The 26,345-nt window shown below is 44.5% G+C and overlaps 1 protein-coding gene across 1 annotated transcript; it reads left to right on the top strand.

Moving 5' to 3' along the window:
* Positions 1-978: 978 nt before the first annotated feature.
* Positions 979-25,315, top strand: grk5l (G protein-coupled receptor kinase 5 like). The gene is made up of 16 exons (XM_070833202.1): positions 979-1,489; positions 14,767-14,862; positions 14,949-15,061; positions 19,097-19,174; positions 19,556-19,653; positions 19,863-19,955; positions 20,856-20,919; positions 21,014-21,154; positions 21,268-21,458; positions 21,605-21,642; positions 21,793-21,882; positions 21,974-22,182; positions 22,273-22,410; positions 22,651-22,788; positions 22,907-23,038; positions 23,149-25,315. Exons 1-16 carry the CDS (start codon positions 1,438-1,440, stop codon positions 23,230-23,232), a joined length of 1,755 nt encoding a protein of 584 aa, XP_070689303.1. The 5' UTR covers positions 979-1,437; the 3' UTR covers positions 23,233-25,315.
* Positions 25,316-26,345: the final 1,030 nt, after the last annotated feature.

Here is a 26,345-nt window from a genome sequence, read left to right as displayed (position 1 = left end):
TGAGTTGTTTTTTTTTCTCCTTCTTACTGTGAACACTGTATTACAGCCTGCATATGGAGAGAAAATGATTCCAGAAAGACGTCAAGCTGCGCAAAATCACAAAAGTATGAATTCTGGGCAAATTTCAAAATAAAACTCCCCACAGTTCATTGAAGGTGGAGTAATCACGAGGGCATTAGAGGGGCTACGTGCTGGGCATCGTAGGAACTACACAGTAGGGGAGGAACTCCTTTCACGGAGTTATGACCCACAGATTAGATCAGTGATGTACTTGAAGCAGTATGGACCCACTGAGTTTGCAATCACGGTTCTTCGTACAGTTAAACACAGGATGACTTTAATCTGTAGTAGAAACTGTTCCACCAGAGGGAGACTCTGCCTCAGCTTGACCCTCAAATTAAATCAAGTTCAATCTAGAGAAAAAAGTGCGTTAATATCTGATATAATGCGTGAAAAAACAATTCAAGTAAACATCTGGCTGTGTTTTTTTAAATTATTATTAATATTATTTAATTAAGATTGAAACCTGTGAACTCGATCACGTGCTCTCGGTTATTCGCGCTGATTGGACCTCTGCTCCGGTGCTGATTGGGTGGGAGTGTGCTGCCGTCTCTCTGTCATGAAGGTGGGTCATTTCATTAGGAGTCAGGGGACAGGACCTCCACGCAGCCTGAGAGGAGGACTGACCAGGTAACACGTGGACTCACGTGAGCGACGGAACCGTGGCTGCTTTACTGACACGCAGTGGTCCAGGAAGAACAGGAGCATTTAATTCAGTCCGTGCTCGTGTGAGAGTCCGTGTTTTCTGTGATAATACACATATACACCACAGCGCACTGGCAGAAGCAGAACTAGTGATGTGCTTTTATTTTGTCGACCAAAGAGCCACATTTCCGGTGGGGCTGTGTGCGTTTCTGGCTTGACCCGCCGGTGACAGAGAGGCCCAGCCCATTTTGATTACGCACCAACACGGGAGGGGGGCGCGCTGATGTCCTCTCTGGTGCGCTCAGCCTGCCCCCGCTGTTGTTAATGTAAAGCTGGTAGTACCCTGGTGTTCAGCCGGGGAGGATCCGCAGACAGCACCCGGTTCGTCTCCGTCGGTGCCTCCAACTTGAAACATTTTCTGCATCGGAGAGATTCCGCAGCCAAATTACGCATGGAACGGTTTTGGGGGGATTGGAGTAGAAATGCAGCGCCGCACTTCCAGCCCACAACAAGAACCATGCCCAGCTTACAGTGCAAGCAAACCTGTGACATCCTGTTTTATCCCCTCCGACTTTGATATGAGTGAAATTTGCCCGGATACCGACGAGGAGTGAAGAAAACGCTCACAGCGCACAAGCTGAAGGACGCTGTTTCCGCTGCAGACGCTTGTGTACCTCTGCATTTAGGATTTTTTTTTTCTCTTTTCTTTTCCCCCTTTTTCCCTTTTTTTTGATGGAGCTGGAGAACATAGTAGCCAACACTGTACTGCTAAAAGCCAGAGAGGGTAAGTTGACAAAGTGCAAACAGTAAGTAGGCCCGTGTTGCGCTCAGTATGCAGAAAAGGTGGGAATAGTCGTAATGATGACGGCACTAGGTAGCCTGCGGACTCGGTAGCCCTCAGCAGGTAAATCCTACAGATGCAACAGAGGAAAAGTGGTATTTAACATCACAGACAGCCTCAGCGCGGCCAGATGAACGCGATTCATCCGGTGATTGATCTGAACCCTAAAATCAATCAAACAGATCTTCTTATCCTCACTGATTTTGACACATCGGATGCGTTTTCCCACATACTGGGGAGGGAGAGGGGTGCCGCCGCCGCCTCCTCCTCCTCCCACATCCGCTTTCACTGTCTGTGCAAATGAATGCGCTCTTTCGCAACATCATACATGCTGAGGCACACAGTGGAGCAGGGGATCACTCTCCTCACAGGGAAGACATGAGTGTAGGCTGGCTGCCATTTGAACGGTGATGTGATGACGTGACTGCTGCTGAGGTTTATGTGTGGGGCCTACACACACACACACACACACACACACACACACAGACACTGTTTATCACTGTGTGGACGGTCTAATGTGTGGGGAGGGCCAGATGCAGTTTGGCTGTATGGTCTGGAATATAAAGGCACACAGTGTCATCAGCAGGCTCTAACTGAGGAAGATGGGGTCGTGCTGAGGGCAGGAGGAAGGCCTGCAGGTAAACACCATATGCAACCTAACACAGTGATTGTTTCCCTCAAAGCCCCCTGGAGGTCCCTGAACCTGCTGTGGGAACCAGTGCGGGGAGGGAGGAGGGGGGATAAACCCACACCATCACGCTTCCTTGGAGCTCTTCCCCAGAATAAATGATGCAATCTTTCATTGGCTGCACTCTAAAATTCCAAGTAACTTGAGTTTTCTTCAGTGTGTCAAACATGCACAAGCACTCACAGAAGTGCCCACACAAGTTTCACTGCAGGCAGCACGTGGTTTAATGTGGCATCAGTCTCTGATGCAGGAGAAGACTCAGGGTCTCAGGCAGCTCCTTCCACTTATCTCACAGTGATGACATGCTTGGAGGGGAAAGGGGCGGCAGTCCACATCTAGAGAGAGTTTAATGGGAATTAATGGGAGAGTAAAGTGAAACAGGAGGCTGACATGTGGTCAACACTCGCATGAAGGATGCATGGGTCAATCTGGACTCTTGTTTTTACGGGAGCAGAGCACGACAGGGGCCGGGTGAATTAAGCTCCATGAATTAATAAGAGCAGTTAATGACCCATGACAGATCTTGCTTGTCCCAGCTGCTCCATTGGTGCTCATCCAGTCCCTGCCTCGACTGTGTGTGGGAGAGAAAAGGCCATTTGCAGTTTCACATGAAGGGATGAGATGGTTCTTTGACTGAACAGCTGAAGCACGACGTTCTCAGCAGCTCGGTCAGTGGGTTTACGAATGCACCGCGCACGTCGAAACACGCTGCAGGTTGCTTGGAGTGTATCGCTGGTTGTTTCCGTTTAACCATTAGAGGTTTTATGTTTCAGGGCCCGGTGCCAGAGACTACTGGTGGTGGGCCTGACCCTATGGCAGAGCACAGTTTACACACAGAGGCTCATTTAAGGTCACATACCAGCAACAGAGAGCAAATGTGAATAGAGCACCAAAAAAAAGAAAAAAAGAGTGTTTATTCCTATTTGTTTAAGCGAGTGCGTCTCCAGTCAGAGCTGAGGAGGAGAGGCACGCATCCTCCGCCCAAAAGGTCCCGGAGACGCTCAACAGGAAGGCCCAGTTTACTCTGCAATCTTTGCCGTGTTTCATGGCAGCATCCTCACACCTTCCCAGATCAGTAAAACAGTGCGAGTGGCAGGGGAGCGGAGGAATAAAAACCTATTGATATCTCCAAAACAGGCCCTGTGCCAACCTCGCGTTTGCTCTTTGGCTCTTCTGTGTCAGCAATCTGACAGTACTGGTCTGTTTTTTTTTTTTTTTAAACCTCCAAGCTCTTGTGAAACTATCATTGATGAAGAGAAGCTAAAGATGGGAGATTAAAATCCTGCTGTGACTCAGTTGAACCCTTTTTGGAAGATTTACATTCAATATGCTTCATGTTAATCAGACTGGAAGAGAAGAAGCGGCGCTGATCATATTGAACCGTATCCTGATGTGACCACTATCTTACATAAAGCCAAACTGTATTACACACTATCACTCCGATGCTGCCCATAAGCTATTTAATCGAATTGATCGTTACATAACAAACTGAGTGGGCCACTGCCATCCGAGCTCCATCTTCCTGTGGAGCCGCTCTCCTCCGGTCTCCATGGAAGATGCATCATGGATGATGAGTATGCGGTGAAATGAAACACCCATATCTCCAGCGTGGTCATCTGAGTATCATCTGACGGCTTGCAGCACTGTTGGCCATGTCAGAGCGGCTGGAAATGCTGAATCTGAAAGGGTCTGCTGTCTGTACGATCCTTGTCAGCTGAGCGGGTCACAGCTGATCTCACAAGAAGTTCTATGAAGTCTCACATGGCTGCTCGTGTCAGTGAGATCTGTTTGGATTTGCCTTTTATCGCTGACAGGGAAGCTGTGCGAGCAGGCTTAATACCAGGGTACACTGTAGATTTATGTGTGTGTGTCAGCAGATGAGGGGTGTGGGGGTGAATTCCTTTGTTTAAATGTAACCTGAACCGAGCCGCTCTGAGGAGCAACATCGGTGCAGCAGACCCTGAGCCTGTTAAGTGTGTGTACGTGTGAACACGGATATGTCATGTTGTGGGGATGTACGTGTGTGGACACGGTCACATTGTGGGTACTCAACTTCCTTTTGGGGACAGTCCCCATAATGTTGATTAGATTTTATGGTGAGGACTTGGTTTAAGGTTAGGTTTGCGTTACTGTTAGCAAATAGGGTACGTCTCCAGGAAATGAATTTAAATTAATGTAATGGCCTCTGAAGTGATGGAAACATGACTCCTTGTGTGTGTGTGTGTGTGTGTGTGTGCCTCTCCCTGCCTCCCCATTCACAACTCTTGCTGGCAGCAGTCGCAGATTCCAAGCCAGGCGAGCGAACGTCATCGGCTGTCCAAGTGAATGAGAGTAAGGGGGAAAAACTGCACTGCTGCATCCAGATGCCTTTCTTGAATTGCGGTAACTGAGCCGGGGTATTTAGTTTGGGCTACTAGGCTGAATTCCTCTCCGATGCCTGCTGGCTTTTGCATGCAGGCTGCCGTGTGTTTTGGAGGTTGTAGTTGCTCAAGTGAAAATCACTTCTGTCACATTTACTTTAAAATTCAGTAGAGGGAAGCGCTTCAAACAGCACAAGCATTACAGTAGCCTACTGACGGACATGGATATCCCCATGATGAAATGACCTGAGTAATGAAGGATTATCTTCTTTCCAGTTAACTGAGGTGAGACAAGATTGATGGTGGGAACATGGCAGCTGTTCTCTCCCATTTTCTTTCAAACAAAAGACTTGTTGAAAGAATGACTTTGGAAAACCATCAAGTCTGTGATCCTCTGATTCATCTATTTGTTTTCGGCCTATCGAGGAATCTCTGTCATGTATCAAGGACCGTGTTTGCCAGCCCTCGTATGCATGACTTTAGATGAGAAATTCAGAATAATTTAGAGCTGCAACAACTAGTAAATCAACAGAGAATTAATCATGTTCATTTGTTTTTTTTGTCATTTTGGATTTCCAGGATTCAGCTTATCCAATGTGGAAATGTGCCCTTTCTCTCTCTTACACAATTGTAAATGGAATATATTTGGGTGTCAGATAAAATGAGACATGGACGTGGTTTGTTATTACTTTCTGACATTTCAGTGATTCAAATCAAAGCTAATCTACACATGAATCAATAATGAGAATAATAGTTAGTGGGGATAATGACGTGTGTCTAGTAGCCAACAATGGGCCTGTTGTTTGAAATTTGGTCCAACCTGGCAGTTATCTGACATCGGTCCCGAATTATGTGGCTTTTAATAAATGTTGGACTCATTTGTGTGCTCAATTACAAATGGGAGGATCCATAGGGGGGAAACCTTACATGATTAGTACCTAAATATGGTGGTGTCCAGTCATCTGGGATCCTCCGAAGTGCAATAGGATTGTCAGTGTCCCAGATTCAGACTGCAGGAAGCTTTGATTGGATTCTGTTGTGTTTGAAACTAGTTACATCTCTTTTCTTTTTTTTTGCCCCATTTGATAAGTACAAACCCCACAGGTTAACTGATTAGTGATGACAGAAGCTATGCATGATACGAGATAGCAGGAGATAACAGGCATGAGGTATTTGACTCTGATGTCTACGAGCTCCCGCTGAAGAGGGGTTGGAAGGTTTGGGGGATTTGTTGTTTCATCATGTGACAGCAAGTCTCGGCAAGCCCGACTAGCTGCTGTCGTCAGGACTAACAGACTTCTAGTGAAATGAGCTGGGCAGCCTCTTTGAATCTGTAACCACAGGTCTCTGGGTCTCTGTTGGTCTCTGTCAGAGCCACCACCTGTCAGATAATGGTAACGTCAGCACCAATTTGACTCTGCTGTCACACGCAAACTTTCTCTCCCATTTCCACACAAACAAAACCAGTTGCCTGGAGTGCTCCTCCCTCAGGGTCCCTCTGAAAGGATGGGGCCATGACATAATGCCTTTGACTTTTATTGCGTGGAGAGCCTTAATGGAGGGGAGAGTAAAATGCACAAGAGGGAAAACCAGCCCGTCGTTGTCTCCCCTTCTTCTGACGGGAAAGAAGCAAGGGATCAGAAAAATAAACCTGTGACGACACTACTGCAAACAGCTGTAGGGCCTTTCGTAACCCATTCTTACACATCGCATATTTATCACTTCTCTCAAAAGTGATTCATTTTTTATTATTAAAATGATAGTTGTGTTTTTTTCCACTTCCCCGCCTGCAAGATACTGGCAGACACAGTTTCTGTTATTACGGTTAAAATCACTTGTAGCCGTGTTAGTGGTGTCCACAACTAGTTCCCTTAAGTTTGGTGCAGCCATAAACTCACTGACTCTGGCTTCTTCTGGCACCACCAGCAGCTTCACATTTGCGGTTTCCAAATGAAATTTCTCAACAATGTTGGAAGGATTACCATGAAATCCAGCGTGGACGTCTGTGTTTTCATTTCCATCTAGCACTGCCGCAAGCACAACATTTTGTTTTGTCCCAAACTTTTAGTGGATGACCAAATACATGCAAAAATAATGACACTCTCAGCTGTGCTTAGGGCCGATTAACAAAAGGTAGCATGCTAACATGCTAAACTAAGATGGTGAGCATTATATGTGCTGCACTTCAGCATGTTAGCTATGTAATTGTGAGCAATTTGGCATTTATTCTAAGCACCGCTGTGCAGCACAGCACAGCCTGGCTGAGGCGCTAGCATAGCTGTAGACTATTGGTCTTTTTTAAAGAATTTCTTAGCATTATAAAGCCATCTTGGCTGCACCTTCTTCCTCGTAACATACATGAATACAGGTGTCTGTAACTCCTCTGTCTAGCAAGCTAAACTAGACTACTAAACACCTGCATGTTACTATTGTCAGTGCCTCACAGAGCTGCTAGCTTGGCTGCAGACTCTTCGCCATGTTAAGACACATTTTGGACTGATATTTAGTCGTTTCATTTTCAGCACAATTTCAGTTGAAACTAAAGAAACTTCTCTGCATCAGCCGATAAGTCAGTCTGTGTGTGTTGATTATTCAGATTTAAAGCACAAGGGCTTATTTCTTGGCTCCCCATCTTCTACCCAGCAGCTCTACGAGCAGAGAGGAACCAAAGAAGCAGCAGAGATACTCACTTCTCCATCGCCAACCAACGGGCCACAAGGCTCGCTGTGTTTTGAGTAGGAGTGTGACTCATTTTTTCTTGAGTGGAAAACTTCAGCTCTCTGGCTCTTACTATCTCTATTGTTATTGCTGCCTCTACCCACACATACAGTATACATAACTCAGCTGGATGCAACAAGTTCACGCCTGTTCTCCGGGGGTTGTCAAGTGGAATTCTGGGAAATATAGGAGATAATTGTCCAAAGTAGAAGTAGACAAGGTGGGCTGAGTGAAAGTGGATGCAGAAAAAAATGTGAATTTTAAACGGCTCGTCTCTAAAGTACTCCAGGAATGCACTGAGCGGCCACGCTAATGATATCTTCTTTTTTCCCCCCTCATGTCAGACATGCAGGTAATTACTTACGATTACTTATGCTTATGTCTGAGATGAGCTTCCTGTGCTGTGCATTGCTCTTAAATGGAACATCCAATGAATATTTCGGGGAATCGGGGAATAATCAATGTTGTATCTTATGACCCCTCGTGTCTCCTGCTGTACGTGGAGCTAAATGCTAGACTATGTTTCAGACTATCCATGGAAATTAATGTACACACACATTATTAGGCTTGAAATCACATGGAACCATATGATTTGAAAAAAGAAAACAACTCAGCTTGTGTGTATTTTTAAGAAGAAGAAATAGTTGTGTATGAAACTATCGTCCCACATGGGCCACAGCAGATTATTTATGGGAGCCTGTGGCCTGGGGATTCTTTAAATTGCATTTTGAGGGAAGAATAGATCAGTTTATGATATCTAACATTGTAAAAGCTAATAAATCTCAAACAGCACTTACTCTTTCTCGATGCTTGCTGTGAGATTTCAACTAAATTTTGCCCCACGTGAGGCCTAAATTCCCCCAGAAAACCAGAGAAAGTGGGTTAAAACTGAAACAGCAGCTCTCTCTTTCTCTTTCTCTCAGCAGTTCAGGTCAGTTAAGTGCCTCAACACACTCTCCGATACCCCCCCCCACCCTTCTTTCGAGGGATGTTGCCATAACAGGAACAAAAGAGCACAGAATGTCAACATAAGAGCAAGACGTGGAACAAACATCTTTGTGAAGAGAGTGTGTGTTTGAGGACAAAAAGGAAATTGAGAACAGCTAGAGACGGCCTGAGAAGGGCAATGTAATCACTTTAACCTTATGTCCGGGATGGGTTCTTGTGCCATTTGTGTGTGAACACGCACACGCACACGCTTTTGTTCATAATTATATCAATCTGCGTACAATCCACCGTGTGTTCCATCAACTTGATAAGTCAGATCCCTTGTTTTTATTGCAAGCACTTTCTTCAGTGTTTGCTTACTGGTGATGTAACTGCAGAGGTTCAATCTGAGCGAGAAGAAATAAAATCATCCCTGACAGAGATTTTAGGATTACGTTGCCATAACGTTCGCTCTCTCAAAACATTTATGGAGGTAGACAAACATACTAGCACAATGTCAGAGCTTAGGAGCGTCCTATTATGGCGAGCTTCATGTGGACTATGCTCTGTCCTGCTGGATCTTTATGGATGACTAAACAGCATGTATTACCCATCCTGCCCTGCTCTGTGTGTGTGTGTGTGTGTGTGTGTGTGTGTGTTGTGCTTTGATTGGACAGGGTTATATAATTTCAGTGTATTGAATGTTTGTTTTTACATTCCCTCCTCACATTCCATATTTTATATATTTATAGAACAGGAAACCGGTGGCACATGACTCTTCCCAGACAGGAAACGCACCCTGCTGTTGTGAGATATCTGTCCTTGCATGCAAGTTTTCACACTCAGGATCTTCTCACTTGTGAGCACACCCTCCCAGACACAGTTACTCTAGTGACAACTGTCACAGCTCACCAGCTCTGAGGTCATGGACCGGTTTGACCACCTCACTTTGTATCAACACATTGCTCCTGCCCTTGGGCTGGCTGTTATTTATAGACGTCGTGTTTACAAGGACATAAAGACAGGAAAATAGTCACACTTGTGTATTCTTTCCTAAAGCTAACTGGAGCTGTGAGCAACATGTTTCATGAATTCATGTCTAAATCAATCGTGAACACATAAACATGTAACTTTCATGCTAAATGCAGCTGCATTGTTAAGGTCAAGTGAGATTGTGGTGTTATTGTCAGCGCAGCACACTACACAGCTGTGCACCAGCATCGATACTGCTGATACCATCTCTCTTTTATTGTCTATGACTGATTTTGAGTTTATGACCCCTCATTAAGCGTTTTAACATGTGACCCTCCCCAGCAGCCAAAAGAATAGTCGAGAGTTGCCAGGTAAAAGGCGTACGTCACAGATGTTTGCTTTAAGCGCAATAGCAGATGTTACAGCCGGATCATCCCGTTATTATTGCAATAATGAGGGAGACGTGGACAGACGGGCTCGTTCGGGATGGTAATAAGGCGGCTGGACAGAGGGACCGACATGACATCATGGTGGAACAGGGCAACAAAGAGCTTCTTCCTGCTATAGTCCTCCCCTTCTGCTCAGGTCTGGGCAGCATTTCCCTCTGCTTCCTGTGGCACAGAGACCACACACACAAACACACACACACACAGTTCAACTAAACCTCAGGGCTAACCCTAAAACATCCTCGCTTTATTAACAGCTTATTCTATGTACTTTTTTAATGTAGATATAAAAGTAGAACGTTGACAGGATTTATTGCAGCGCTCTTGGCTAGACTGCATTAGCTTGTGCAGGTATATCTAAAAAACTGGTCAAATATAATATATATTAGTGTTTAGTTAATTATCTTCCATCTATGTTTACCTCCACATCCCTTTTCATATGGCAGGCATAGTAGCATACAAACATTTGGACGTGACTCACTGCACAGTCCACAAAAAGCACAATCTGGCAAGATGTGATTTATTTCTTAGCATCTCCATCTCTGCCTTTGTTTTGCAAGAGATGGATATCTATCACAGTGTCGTCTAGATGTTTCTCAGGCGAAACTGGGTGCTGCTAAGAATCACTCTGAAAAGCAGGAAGAGGATGTTTCAGAGAGAGTGCCAATGCAAACGTCTCTTCTTTGCTTGACAATCTCCTTAGTGTGTGTTCACAACGCGTCTTTTGCATATACACGAACATCGGCCCTTACCTGCAGCTCCAAATGCAAATAAATTCAAAGTATTGAACTTTTGGAGATTGTTGGAGAGAAGAAAGACGGGAGAATTTGAGAGAACAAAGGCGTCCATGTCGCCGTCTGGCTCGACTGTGTTGGTACCTCGCTGACCACCACGGTGTGACTCAGGCGAGAGGCCGACATTTAACAGATCAGACAAAGGAGGTGAAGTGAGAATGAGCGATAATCAGAAAGGGATAATCAGTTGTTTGTGAACAAGAGCGAAATTTTAGCTCGGTGCAGCAGTGAAGAGATGGGCGCCAAGAGTCACGGAGATCTAGTAAATCTCACTTTTCTGCAGAGTGTAGGTGTAGACAATAGCACATATCCACAGCACTTGTCTCGGCCAGCGCTCTCACATCACACTGTGCTGCAGATGTTGTTGTTACATATATGCCAGATGCACATTGTGAGTTTCAGGATGTGGTTTCAGCTGGTTGTCCACAGCAGATCTGACTGCGCGTTTGGAGTGACAGTGTAAGTGGAGGTGTTTGAAACCTCAGAGACCGTTTTGTGCGTGTGTGTGTGTGTGTGTGAGCTACAAACTAGTTAATGGCTAGGATTCTGTTGTGTGACTATAACCTCACAGCTAAGCAGGAACAATTTTGAATGTGTGGATGGATGGGGCCTGAAGAACTGCCCGAGTTGGTTAAATTGAGCATGAGGACATTACTAGAGAGAGGTCACAGCAGAAACACACACACACACACACACAGATGTTTGGGATGCCGGTAACCCCCTGGTGCCGCGCCAGTCGGATGTCGTTTCCTCTCTGACCTTATTTTTGCTTCAGTTGACATGCGTTGATGATGTCAGAGCTGCTAAGCAGAAACATAAATACAGGGCGGTGACCACACTGCCCTCATGGAACAAATTAGGCTGACAAGTTTCTGTGTGAAGCGTACCCACGGCGCGGTGCATATTTCTACTCATGTGTAAGTGACAGACCATGAGAGAGTGAGAACTCTTTGTGGAGAAATAAATAAATGTGAGGACAAGAGGGTTTATGGATGACATTTACGAGCACATCCATGCTTTTAATAGCCCAGTTTTGTTAAACAGGAACCCAGAGTTACTGATGTGGAACGTAAAACAAAACATGAAAGTGGAGGGTTTTTTTTTCCCTGCAGCTTCATACCATGATTCTAAAATCTCCGTGCTTCCTTTTTGTATTGATATTTACAATCCTTTTGCAAACTTCCCCCTTGGAGCTAGTGTGAATATTTCCCCTCCAACGAGCAGACACACAGTAGCTGACACCCACCAACAACACGACACAGAATTTGAACTCATGTGAACTGATCACGGGTTGTATTTGTTTAAGGGCACGGACATCAAAAGACACTGAGGCTAATGATTAATTTATGCATAATATTTGCATACACATGGGAGCAGTTTGGGTGTGCTCGAGTATGGATGCCTAAGCTCTCTGCTGTTACTCATATTCTTTCTCGGAACAAGTCAGTAAAGTGGTTTGTTACGGCGGGACACATTAAATATGCTGACAGGGGTACTGGACAGGCACTGCCAAGGAGTCTGGATGTTTTCATCTCCACTAACTTTCCCACACTCTAACTTTCCTTTTTTAACATGCAGTGAAGAATGACATGCAAGGTTTATTTGCCATGATAAATATGCTTAATACCTGGTAAAATCAGGTGCCTCAGTTGAACACCGTCTTCACCGATTGTGCAGGACATCAGACGATCTATAGCAGTGGTTCCCAGTGGAAGGGTCGTTTCTACAGTTTACAGTCTAATAAGTAGACATCACTTTGTTTCAGTAGTCAAAACTATAGCATTGTTCTGTTTATATGCCCATAAAGCTGTAAACTCACGACCTTTCCCAAAAACCCCAAAATACGAGGGGGTTGATGCGCTTTAAGCCGGAAATGAGCTCAGTCATTGGCTGGGAGCAACTTAGTCACAATGATGTAGAGGTGATGGCGAGAGAAAATCCTCAACAAGGCCTGAAAAAGAAAAAAAAGACATCGGCTTACAGGAAACAGAGAAAGAGAGGAAGGCGATGGCAGGAGCGACGAGTTACAAAAAGCAGGAAAGGGGGAGGGGGTACAGAGGGAGCGAAAAATAAAAATAAATAGGTTTGGAGAGCAGTGACAAGGAAAGAAAACAGGACAAAGAAAGAAAAAGGAGGAACTGCATTATTTGTGGTTATCCCAACATTGTGCACGAGTTGAATGCCCGGGTGGAGCACCGAGGGTTGGTACAATTATTTGACATGGCGCTGACCCTTCACAGGAAGTAATATGTCATTTGGTGGGCGCTTTTATCCGCAAATGCTTTACAGTAGCATTCAATTTTAGCTTGGCGGCCCCCGTGGGGAATGACCTTCTCCACTCACTGTACTCTTGTGCTTTTTGGCAGACGTCATGCTTTTATTAAAGGAGATTAAAACACTGGACCACACAGCAACACTGACGTTCTGCTGTGGAGCATAACTTTACATATTAACTGCTTTCAGAGAACAACTGCTTCTTAAATAGGGAAGTGTGACCGTTTATAGCTTGTTTGGAATACAGCGATGCTGATGAGGAGCAGGTGCTGGGAGTTAATGATTGTCTTAGGGGGATATTTGGACTTGAGTTATTAATACATTCATGCTTCATGTGGCTGGTGATGTGGCTGTCAGCTGTGGTGACGCAGGTCCTTTATCTAACAACCTGAAGCTACCTGAAGTTACACCAGGGGATTTTGAGGATCGAAAGTGTAAGAAATGGAGTGAAAAGTGTGTTTGCCTGTTCTAACGTAGGCTGCAAGCATTAGCATGTCATGTGCAGTATGTAGCCATGAAGTGCTTCATTATTTAAGGCACTTTTACATGTTTTGAGCTTAAAACATTAAAAATTCAGCAGGAGTTTTCAGCCAATTCACAGTTACCATCAATTTGCCAGCTGATCAAATGTGCCAGCACAGCCACAAAATCCACAGTTGTTGACTACAGATAAGAAGCCCTGTTTTTTTTTTTCTCCTTTCATTTCTGTGAGAACCGAGAGACCAGTCGTTATCTTAAGAGTGCATACAAAATTTGTGAGTGTTTGAATCTGCCTCTGCAATTATTGTAAACTGCCTGTCTGACTATAGAAAGCTTTACAGATGAAGTAGCTCAGGTGTTTGCAGGCTCCCCTTCAGATTGGCTGTTGCAGCCTGTGATTCTAGTGTCCACCTGTTGGCCACAACAGAAACTCTGCTGATGACCAGACCGATGCTCATGAGGAGAACACTGCGGCGTCACTCTTAACTGTTTGACATACTGTAATGAGTTAGAAATGAGGCCTGTATGATGCCTAATATCACATCAAAACACGCCAACTTGAGTCTTAAATGTCCACATTGTTGAGTGTGATGTCAAAGTCTTGACTTTCTAAGGCAACACTGTGTGTTTGAGAACAGCAGAGGAGGGAAGGATGAGGCAGCACTGCAGGAGGATTGATGGGAAAACTGCTAAAGCTTTCGCTCCAGCATGACGTAGTGCCTCTCACATTCCTGGGTTATTACTTAAAGATGTCTCCTTGTCATTGCCTCTCCAGCTCTCAATGTTGCCTCTCACATTGGGTGAGCTGCTTGCAGCCAATTTCCACTGCAGAGAGCGGTTAAAGGAAATCCCTGTCAGTTCATTAGAGCAGTTCTCGCGTTTTAAGAAAAAAAGACAAACATGACACAGGGCACAGCAAGTTGGAGCGGAGGGAAGACGGCGAAATAAGTTCTCACAGTTGTGTTTAAGCCCACCCGGTGGACAGAGAAAGAGAGGAAAAGGGAGCGGTGAGTTTAACATGGTTTAGATGGAAAATCTGGAGGTGGTTAAATGTGAAAGGTTAGTTTAAGGGGAGATAAATTGGATTAATGGATGACTTCATAGTTAGATTCCTGTGAAAATCGGAGTGGACGCGAGCGATGTTTGCTCATGATGGTGCTGTGCTGCTGCAGGAAGCTGATGCATGATTATTCAGAGTGGTGGAATCCAGTCTGGCAAAGTCCCGGGTTGTGATGGGAACTGAGACGGTCAGAATAGGCTTTCTGTCTGTGTGGACAGAAACACACACACACACACACACACACACTCAGCTCCACTCTCAGAAGTCCGTAGAGAGAGGAGAGATTTACAGAGGAAGTGAGACGTAATCTATGAATTATATATACACGCTGAGACTATGATTTCATTCAGGGAAGAGCCCAGACACAACCCCCCCTTTCCCCCCCTCCTCTTAGCAATTAGGCCTTCATTTGCTCCTCGCTGATGAAAACAAACTCTGACAGCTTTATGAAAGTTCTGTCAGTAGGACATTTTCACCTCTTGTTTTTCTCTGTCGCCGCAGGTGGAGGAGGAAAGCGAAAAGGGAGGAGCAAGAAATGGAAGGAGATCCTTCGCTTCCCCCATGTAAGCCAGTGCACTGAGCTGGGAAACAGCATCGGTACGTGTTTGTGCACTCACCTGGTCTTCCACTGGTGTTTCAAAAGGTTGTGTTCTAAGGTGTGTGTGTGCTTTTTATCTCTGCAGAGAGGGACTATCTCAGCATCTGTGAGAAACAACCTATCGGATGGCTTCTCTTCCGTCTTTACTGTGAGACCAAAATAAAACTGCAAAGATGCATCCAGCTGCTGGACGCAATGGTACGCAAACACAAACACACACACTCATATATACTCATACTTTTATTTTTGTGAGGAGCCTCATTGACATCATGTATTGCCCAGCCCCTAACCTTAAGGTAAACCTAATTCTAATATTAACCTTAAAACAGCCCTCTGAAGTTGTTGACCAGCCAAAATGTCCTCACTTTTCAAAACTGTCCTCACTCTGCTAGTAAAATAAGTGCTGGTCCTCACTGTGCAGCTACTATAAGAACACACACACACCATTTGCCATTAGGAGTGTCCCCAGGAAAATAAACAATCAGCTCTTTTTCCCTTTAATAATTACCATCAAAGTGTCTTTGTACAAAGCATTTAACCAGTAATGACCATTAACCAAAGCTTAATGCTTAGTGACCAGGAACTAAGCTTTGTATTTCTCAGTTTCTCTAATAAGACAGATACTTGGCATCTTGGTACTCTTTCCAAAACCAAAATCCCAAGCACAGAAGTGTAAGGAATGGATGTTTATCTGCTCTAACGCAATTATTAGCATGTACCTATAGTTACCTATAGTAACTTAAGTGGTAATCTATTGTTTTTCCAAATTTCACTATGTCATTTTGGGGCGTTACAGGTTTTGTTTTTAAAATGAAATCTAACCAAACATACATACAAACATAACTTGAACCCTATTTGGTCAAAATGGTAGTATATGATAGTGTAGAGTAACCTTAATGTCTCCGCCCTGCTCTTTTTTTGGTTTGGGGAAGTGGCCTGGCATTAAATGGGAGTTACATGCGCCAAAACAAAGCAACCCCGATCCTGGAATCCTTTCTCTTGTAAAGGTGAAGCATACGGTTTGAAAATACAATTATTAAAGCATTTCTGTTCTCTACATGGATCACCAGCTAGTGGCATGTTAGCATTAGAAATGGGACCTGCTTTTGTTTACTTCTCTGTGAAATCAAAAAGCCACTGATACACAAACTTACTGTGGATTTAGATAGTAAATCTGTCCCCATCATTGTAAACTGCATACGTGCCCTTCAAGAATAGAGAGGCTGAAAGGCGTAGCAGCAGTAACTAAGGGGGCGAGGGGCTGAGCGATCAGTCAGCTCCTCCAGTGTTCCCAGGTGTTCCCAGGTGTTCCCAGGTGTGACTGTTAAGACAGCAGGAACAGCAGCGCTCCTGCTTGGATGAACGCCTATCCACTTTTTTAACGCACTCACTTTCATTACAGCGTGGCCCGAAAGTACGCCGGGGCTGGGTCATGCAGCCGGAGGAGACAATTACACTGAGTAGTGATTATTCAACCAGCCAGATCCCCCCCCCACCACCACCACCACCACCCAGCTTTGTGTCCCCCCTCCTCCAACCTCTCTCTCTGCGTCTAGACGGAATACCTCCCACATGACACATTTAAGTCTTTATCTATGCCCAGAATATCTTTGTGGGCATGTGACAGGACAGAAAGGACAGCATTGTTTCCCACACCACCCCTTCCAATCCCAACACCCCCCCCCCATCCCTCCCAATTCTCTGCCCCCTTCAAACACCCAGCCCTCAAAGTGACCATCACCCTCTGTAAGGGGGAAACCACTTCCACGGCGCACATGTTGCCGCTAGTTCTGCGATCCATGTGACGAGCGCTGAGGCCAGCATCAGTTAAGCTCTTTACTCGACACTTTACTGACAATAAACCAGGCCTGAGGCTGATTACAACCAGGCAGGTGCTTGTGTTTCAGGTGATTAAATAACCTGCGCAGTAATGAGGTTTACTAGAAACTGTTATGTAATGTAGTCAGCTTACTTAATTAAGTAAACAAATCAGCGAAATGTGAGTGTGAGTGAGATATGTGGGAAAATTTGGTTTTAGCCATGAGAGAGCATGAAGCACGGCAGTTTTTGGAGGATTAGGGTGTGTGTTGGTGTGTGTTGGTGTGTGTTGGAGTGTGTTGGTGTGTGTTGGTGTGTGTTGGAGTGTGTTGGTGTGTGTTGGTGTGTGCTGGTGTGTGTTGGTGTGTGTTGGAGTGTGTTGGTGTGTGTTGGTGTGTGTTGGTGTGTGTTGGAGTGTGTTGGTGTGTGTTGGTGTGTGTTGGTGTGTGTTGGAGTGTGTTGGAGTGTGTTGGTGTGTGTTGGTGTGTGTTGGTGTGCGACAGAGGAAGGAATGTGCTTGGGGGTTCCAGTGGTTCCTCTTACATCATGAGAAGGTGTGTGCTCGTACACTTTTATGTGTCTTTGTGTGAGAGTGTGTTTGTGTGCTGGATCCCCTCTGCGAAAGGGCCGTCTTCTTTTCCCTTTGGCTGACCCCCCACTGGCAAAGGGTGGGATTCAGACAGCTCATTTGCTGTGTGTGTGTGTGTGTGTGTGTGTGTGTGTGTGTGTGTGTGTGTGTCTGTGTGTGTGTGTGTCTGTGTGTGTGTGTGTGTGTGTGTGTGTGTGTGTGTAATTTCTCTGGAGCCTCTGATAACAAAGCCTCAGTTAATCAACACTTGGCACCAATCACAATTCACTCTCTCTCTCTCTCTCTGTGTCTCCTCTCTCTGTCTTTCAGTCACACTCCTGTGTATTTACATCCGTATGCACAGTATGGATTTATTTGTGGACTTCTCTTGGCTTTGTTCTGTAATGTCAGTGACGTTGTCGCTTTTTAAAGCCTGTTTTTCTTAAGCTCCAGTCTTATGTGAGTGTGTACCATATATATACGTGTGTGTGTGTGTGTGTGTGTGTGTGTGTGTGTGTGTGTGTGTGTTTTGTGGTGGAAAGCTGGTGACGCTGGTGTGACACACTGTGACACTCCAGGACCTCAAGGAATCCCGTCGTGTTTACTGTGTGGTTGCCAGGCAACACAGGGCCGTGCTGGAAAAAAGCCACTGATAGAAAGAGTACGGCCAGCGTGCAGCATGGGCGACATACTCCTCCCCACCCCGGCCCCCCTTTATGAAAAGTTAAATGTGCTGGCTACGAAATGCGTCAGCGCATTTTCACGTTGTGTCCTCCGCGTGATGTCCAATATGTCCAGCGTGTAACGGCCAAACCTGTTTGTGTCAACAAGCTTCGTACGTTCAAACAGGGAGCCAGCAGCAGCATATGTTTATCTGAGAGAGAGACAGAGAGACACAGAGAGAGAGACAGAGAGAGACAGAGAGAGAGACAGAGAGAGAGACAGAGAGACAGACAGAGAGAGAGAGAGAGAGGCCTCTTCACTGCCACACAGCAGCTACTCCATCTCACAATTTAAGCATTTTTCTTTCATTAAAGGCAGACTTTGACAGAAGTTTGTCATGTTGGAAAGCAGACAGACAGACAGACAGACAGACAGACAGACAGACAGACAGACAGAGAGGAGAGGGGAAAAGTTTAGGCGTCGCTCTGGTTTCAGACCGGATCCTAAACCATCATTAGTATAATGGAAGAGGATACACTTCATCTCCTTCATCATGGCCTTCTCCTGTTCCATGATTATAAACCACTTGAGTTGTGTTTTAGGATTTATTCAGGACTTTTAGGATCTCCATTGAATGTTTATTTCCCCTCCTTTGTCCACATGGAGGGTGTAAGGAGAGAGGAGGTTGTACAGATGCTGTAAAGCCCTCTGAAGGTCTTTGTTGTTTTAACATTTTATGTTGGAAACGTTTGAATAAGTCATCAGTTCTTCAGTTGCAAATGTTAAGACATTAATATATGCTCACAGATTTCTCAGTTTCTAATAAGAAATAAGTCTGCAGCTAAAAATGGTAGTCTATTGTGAATAAATTCATTTTGGTCCAGGTGTACTGCAGCTCTTTTCCAGACGTCCAGAGGTCAAACAGTCCGTCGGATTTTAAAAAAAATGCGTCATGGTTGAGGAGGATAAACACCCGGAAGCTGTTTTCATTAATGTCCCTTATCTATAATCATTTACTAAAGCATTAGTAAATGATTCATTAGCCATTATTAATGGAAATTAATGTCACAGTTTATAAAATCCTTATAAAAGCTAACTTGTTAGAAAATGGCACCCACAAAAGAGCTGGATCTTTTTGTCTGTTCTGTTGTCAATGATGAGATGTGTGTTATTTGGGGCTTTAGGAGGACTATGAGGTGACACCTGATGAAAAAAGAAAAGCCAGAGGGGAGAAAATCATCAAGACCTTTCTCTCCAAACAAGTAAGTTTCTTCACCAGATACATTTTCCCCACATTTTGTCGTAAAAGTGAATTTAGTGGCTTTTTACTGTGACTTATGTTTCAGCCCTGTGAATAAAAATTCTCAGCCGACAATAATGTTGAGTTACAGCTGAGTGAAAGCCTCCCTAACACTCACAAGGGTACTTAGAAGAGTGCAGTAATTCAAGGGACCCATTTAATGTGCACAAAAACAATGTAATGTTTGCACAGCGTTTATGTACATAATGCACTGATACTGCACAGTGCTCTACCAGAAGATATGTATGTTTCCTTAGCCTGATGTAGTGTGCGAAATAAAAAGTAATGTATCCGTGTCTGTGTGCACATATGTTACCGTCTGTGTTTACATGTGTCGATGCAGTCACCTCAGCATGTAGACATAGCCGAGGTATTTGCAGACCAGTGCAGAGAGAGCCTCGAGCTCAGTCCATGTAAGGAGATCTTCAGCAACTGCCGCAAGTGAGTCGCCACTCTGTCTTTATTCCCACCTCACCTGTCTGCAGGACTCACACCTGTTTTTCTCTCTGTCTGGTCTCTATTCTTTACCCCACACTGCTGCATAAAGAACAAACAGCACAGATATTGCGGACTGGATTTGTAGCGCGCATCATATTCTCTGTTGCATCTGCGCTGACTGAGCCTCGCTGTGTGTCTGTGTGCACTGCCAGGGCCGTCCATGAGTACCTGAGCGGAGCGCCGTTTGCAGACTACCAGAACAGCATGTATTTTGACCGATTCCTGCAGTGGAAGATACTAGAGAGGTACGCAAATTACGTCTGCATAAGTTGTTTTCAGTGGAGAGGTATCTATATTAGTCATAATACAGGTTTTTCAGAATAAAACTGAAATCTTGTTATAAGTATTTTAGACCCCCTATTGTAAAGTATTTAAAGTGTGTGTATTAAAGTAAGTAAAAGTAGCAGTAACGACGGTGAAGTCCTACATCAAGATGTTTGGAAAATAAAAGTGCAGGAATATCATCAGAGAATGTACTTAAAGAATCTGTTGAATGACCCCTGTGATTATCACATTGTGATATGTTGTTATAAATCACATTATTGATATGATGATGATTGTTAATTATTCATTCATGTGACATTTTATTGCCGTTGTTGGTCACAGTGGAGCTCATTAACTACTAAATACATTGCTGCATAGTTTACTCCTGCAATGCTGCATCTTATGTTATTGTATGTTTTGCATGTAAAACTTTAAACAGCGGAGTAAATAGTAACTCTCGCTGCATAATAGATGTTGCAGAATAAAAACTACAGTATCTTCTCTGAAGTAGAAATATAAAGTAGCATAACATGAAAATAGTCAGATGTAATTTCCCACAACGTTACGAAGAACAAACGTGCAACTCGGATAGAATCCCGCCTCCCTTCAGAGGCTCTTCGCTTCGGAGGAGCATGATCACTCTAGACAGGGAGATATTTTATGCAGAGCGCATATCAAAGTAATATCAAGTGAACAGCAGGTTTTCAGAGCAGCCTTGATTGCGTCCGTGTCTGGAAATGTGAAATAGCGTCCAGGAGGCCCCACCCTCTGAACAGGAAACAGACTCAGGATGGCATTGAGCTCTGCAGATAATATCTCCACCCTAATCGATACTACATGACTGTCTACTAATGGATTTTGCTGTGTCTGTGTTCTGTCAGGCAACCAATCACAAAAGACACGTTCAGGCAGTACCGAGTGCTGGGGAAGGGGGGATTCGGAGAGGTAACACATGCAGATTATGACGACAGTGATGCTTTGAGGTTCGTGGTTTGAAGAGCACTAATATGTGAGGTGCCATTTTCCTTTTCCCTCTCAGGTGTGTGCCTGCCAGGTCAGAGCTACGGGGAAGATGTACGCCTGCAAGAAGCTGGAGAAGAAGCGGATAAAGAAGAGGAAAGGAGAGTCCATGGCTCTCAACGAGAAACAGATTTTAGAGAAAGTCAACAGTAGATTTGTTGTGAGTGGACACAATAGAGGAGTATCTGCAGCACAGAACGTCATCTCTCGGCCTCTTTTGCGCACGTGTCCGTGGTCAAGTCTGACACCGTCTTATATGCTCTCTTCTTCTAGGTGAGCCTAGCGTATGCATACGAGACCAAAGACGCTCTGTGTCTGGTGCTGACCATCATGAACGGTGGAGACCTGAAGTTTCACATCTACAACATGGGCACGCCGGGCTTTGAGAAGGACAGGGTCCAGTTTTATGCTGCTCAGATCTGCTGTGGACTGGAGCATCTGCACAGGGAGTCCATCGTGTACAGGTAACGCTCTTAAACACATTCTGACACACGGTCCAGCTCAACTGAATCCTCCCAGGCTGTTCTATTGAGTCTTTAATCAGGTTTTTGAATTCTTGTTCTCGTTGAATGTTGTTTGTTTGTTTTTTAACATGCGGTGTTATTTGTAGGGATTTGAAACCAGAGAACATCCTATTAGATGACAATGGTGAGTTGCTTAGATTTCTAGTTATTGCATTGCACAGTATTTTTGTTTAGCTGCTGATACACAATTTCAAACTACATTGCACACATTAATGTTCTATAATCTGCCGATCTTGGGACAAAAATCAACTGTATCATGCATGCTGTGCTGCAGGACACATCCGTGTCTCTGACCTGGGGCTGGCCATCAAAGTGCCTGAAGGAGAACTCATCAGAGGCAGGGTGGGGACTGTGGGCTACATGGGTAAGAAACACTGTAATCAACGTTTCCATGATCAGATTTACCTGAGTAATTACTGACTTAACCATAACAACCCGTTTCCTTTCCTCTGTAGCTCCGGAGGTGATAAACAATGAAAAGTACGGCATGAGTCCTGATTGGTGGGGGCTGGGCTGCCTCGTTTACGAGATGACCGCCGGACGATCTCCCTTCCGCGCCCGCAAAGAGCGAGTGAAACGGGAGGAGGTGGAGAGGAGGGTGCAGGAGGAAGAGGAGGAGTACAACGACAAGTTTACAGAGGACACCAAGGCCATCTGTAGAATGGTGAGCATTTGATGGGGAAGCACGGTTGTACGGAGAGATGGTTGAACGGTGAATAATTTGGTGATTCATCTCTGCTGCTGCTCGCCCCAGCTGCTGACCAAAGACCCGAAGCAGAGGCTGGGGTGCCTGGCGGACGGAGCAGCGGGCGTCAAGGCCCACTCGTTCTTCAAAAACATCAACTTCAAGAGGCTGGAGGCTGGAATAGTGGAGCCTCCCTTTGTGCCTGATGTGAGTAATTTGTACAATTGTACAAACTCAATCCCACTGCAAGAGCATGTCCTGAAACTGCAACTTGTAAAGACATTTTGTTTTAATCCTCATACTTACTGACTACTAAAGGAAAAGGGTCTTTTCAAGAACAGCAAGTAAAATTCCATGATTGTAAATTATTCGCTATGATAAACTTGTCTCCTGTTTTTTCCTCTCAACTCATTGTCCCATTTTTTCGTGGTCGTCGCCCTCCCCCAGCCGCGGGCAGTGTACTGTAAGGATGTTTTGGACATAGAGCAGTTCTCCACAGTCAAGGGAGTAAATTTGGACCAAACTGACAATGACTTCTACTCCAAATTTGCTACAGGCAGTGTTTCCATCCCATGGCAGAATGAGGTAAGTGTGTGCACTTAATGTGACATTTTTAAATGCTCCGTACAGTTTGTATAACGGCTGGAAGAACACACCAGCCAAAAGTTCACCAAGCCTTCTCCTCTCCTCTCCTCTTATCCAGATGATAGAAACGGAGTGTTTCAGAGATCTGAATGTGTTTGGGCCTCAAGGAACGAGACCTCCGGATCTGGACTGGAGTCAGCCGCCGGAGCCGCCCAGACGCAGCCTGCTGGACAGGATCTTCAGGAGGCATGTGAGTGAACGCACAAACACACTCATAAACCGGCGCACGCAGATAAATGCATACCAGCAAACCTCCCCCCCCCCAAAAAACAACTCTCTTTTTCTCTGTCTCCGCCACAGCACCCAGAGGTGTCTATCTCCCACAGCCGTGTCCAGTCTTCCAGTGTAAACTCTGTGGACTCCATGTCCAACTCTGCCCCCTAGTGGCACAGTGACGGTGTGGGAGCTGCACACACACATAAAGGGAAGGAGCTCCGAGGGGCTTCCCCGCTGCTGATTGGTCCACAGCCGGGGCCTGAGAAGCCGTCAGAGACAGCCTGTCTAAAAGCCTAAACGGTCAGCCCATGGGGAGGGGGGGTGACCAGGCCCTGAGACCCCGGGCATTTGTAGTGGGTGGTCAATGTTGCAGAGACGTTTGGAAATATTCGGACAAACCTTTCTCACCCTCAGGATCGCTGGACTATAGAACAGAGCCACTGACATTGATGAAAACAGAAAAGGATAGAAACAAGCTAATATTCAGGGGATCCACTGTATAATAAAGACCACCACAGGGAATAGAAGATGGGGTCTTGGTGAATTTTAGGTTTGTTTGTTTTTTTTGTTTTAATTTCCAGAAAAAAAGGAATTTCTTTTTCACTCATTTTCAGTCCTTTACTTTCTGGCCTGTTTCTTGTACCTGTATCTCTCCGTCTATACATCCACACCCCTCCTAGAGTCACCCTCTGTACAACTCTTAACTCTAGCCTATTCTCTCTCTCTGTATTTCCACCTCCCATACCTCAGATCACTCCTAGACATTCAGAACACATCACCTCAACAACCTCAACACATAATGTACATTGCCTTGCATTACACTCAGGCCAAAGATTACAGTTTAGTTTTTGTAATACTGTTGTCGTGTTGATTTATTGGCTTTTTTGAAGGTTTTCAGCCGCCGTTTAGAACCACAGGAGGATCAGGGTGCGTGATCCGTTTTATACACTTTCTCTAAATATGAGCCTGCGGACATATCATATCGCTTAAAGCACACGTACGTACACATACACACACACACACACACACACACAATCCGATAGGCTCACACAGACAGAATTGTGAGAATGGTGTTGTGTTTTCATTGCATGGACAAGTGTAAGTATGGACAGCTGTATCCCTTTTTCGCTTCTGCATACCTCATTCCACTGACGTTAACCATCGTATGCCGTGCAACACAGACGTCTCCCTCGGTTTACAGTGTCACTTTATATTTGACATTACGTGGAGTTTGAAGAACTAATGAATATGCTGTACAGAAACAGAAATCTCTACTTTTTTTGTTGTTGTTTTTTTTTGCTTAGTTTCTCTGCACAGTCCCTGCAGAGTGGAGAGGAACACATGCACTCAGCCTGACTTACAAGTTGCACAATTTAAAATGTCGTGCTGTTTCTTCACCAAATGAAAATGTTTTTACCTCTGATCATTAAGGCACATTACCGCATTGATATTGTCACACGCCACTTGTTTTCTACATCCCGAACTGAAGTGTTCTTGTTCTCCCTATGCCTTTTCCTTTTTAAAAGATTTGCTGCATAGCCATTGTTGTCACATGTACACGTTTGTTTTTGAAATATTTTGCCCCTTTACACTTCAAAATGCCTCACAAATCCAAAGGGTCTTCCTCTTGTTTTGTGAAATGGTGATCGAAAGGGTGAAAGGTTTATTTTATCTGAGCTTTTATGTGATCGGTCCAGTTTCTTTCAGGTGAGGAAGACGCCAGAAGGTCCCGCAAACCCCTCACAAAGAAGTGGCCTTCTCGCAGCAGCACAGCCAACTAAAAGGGAGGAAGAGCTCACTCTCTTCTGTTTGTTCTTTAAGAATGTGGCATTTTCCCTGTTTGAGGTGGTGAAAGCTGGTCCATGCAGTAATTTTAATGGCTCTTACCAATCTCATGTAAGCCTGGTTTTCTTTTTCTTCTCTCTGCGTACTTGATATGAAAGGAAAAAAAAAAAAATCCCCTAATCAGACTGAAGTGCCTCCTTGTTAGCATGATCTCCCAGACAATACCCACACAGACATCAGCACTTTGTTAATTCTCTGACTGTCATGCTTCATGCTGTTTGTTTCGCTGAGGACACAAATAGACTCACACAGTTTTGTTGGAAGGAGGAGTAAAAGATGGAGAGGAGAGAGGCGATGAGGGAGTTTTCCTTCTTAATGTGCTGTACAGCAAAGTGCTGAGTGCATGTGAAAGCCAAACCCACTGTGTCCTTCAAGTCCCAATAAACTCTGTGCTATAGTTTGAGTACTCCACTGTATGCCTGCGTCTTTATTCCTCCGTCTCTTCTGTCCGCCACAGAACATTTCCTTGTTCATATCCAAATACATTGAAATGAGAAGAGACATCATTTCCCTACTCACCGTTTTGTTATAGTTCAAAGCTCTTATCTTTATAGTAATACAACACTGCTGTACCACAGTTTCAGTATTACTATATACTGCAATACTGAAATAACATGACCATTTAACATTTGCATTATTTAATGTCTCTTTATGAGGAGGTATTATGAACCAGTAATGCAATCTATCCTCACTGGTACATATTTGGTAGACCGTTCCATTTGCAACATCAGATGATAAATCACAAGTATCACTTTATATTTAATTATAATTCTGCTTTGAATTTGTAGTTTTACTTGATGGATAGGTTCACATTTTTTTCTGTCATAAAACGGCACTCTTATGCCCATGTGTATGCTGAGACAGGTTTTACTGGTTTGCTGTGACTATGCCTTTGCATACAGAGACTCCTATAGGTGATTCCAGTAAAACAAAATCCACAGTGTGAAATGTGTGAAAAATGTATTCCTAAATTAAGCAAAGTTTGAGTTAGACAAATCACAAGGATATTTTCCAAAGTTAGTGCTTTTCCCATTTTCAGAGTTCATAACGTTGGAAGACAACCCTTTGCTTTAACTAACTCACTTCACTGAAGTCTCATATTAGCTTCAGCTGAACTTCACAGTGTGTTTTTGCACAGAGCAAGAGATGTGGATTTTGTCCCCCAGCACTTCTTTTTGGCCAGTGAGGACAGGAGGAACAACTACAGTGATGAAAAACTGTCTTATATGGGCATGTTTGAAGACAGAGCTTTCCTTTGAGAACACCTGTTGTGAGAGTCACTGCCTCCAGGTAAAGTCAGAAACTGAATAACTGTGCTTCCAATGTAAGAAGATGATGTTTTCCCTACTTCATGCACCATGACTAACAGCATAAGTTGTAATCAGCTCCTCCTCTCAGTCAACGCTACGTTACAAATATGAGGCATGGAAATAAAT

Source organism: Pempheris klunzingeri, chromosome 7 (assembly GCF_042242105.1).
Source record: "Pempheris klunzingeri isolate RE-2024b chromosome 7, fPemKlu1.hap1, whole genome shotgun sequence".
Taxonomy (NCBI): Eukaryota; Metazoa; Chordata; class Actinopteri; order Acropomatiformes; family Pempheridae; genus Pempheris; species Pempheris klunzingeri.
The sequence above is the reverse complement of the archived record's forward strand: the minus strand, read 5'-3'. Positions and strand labels throughout refer to the sequence as shown.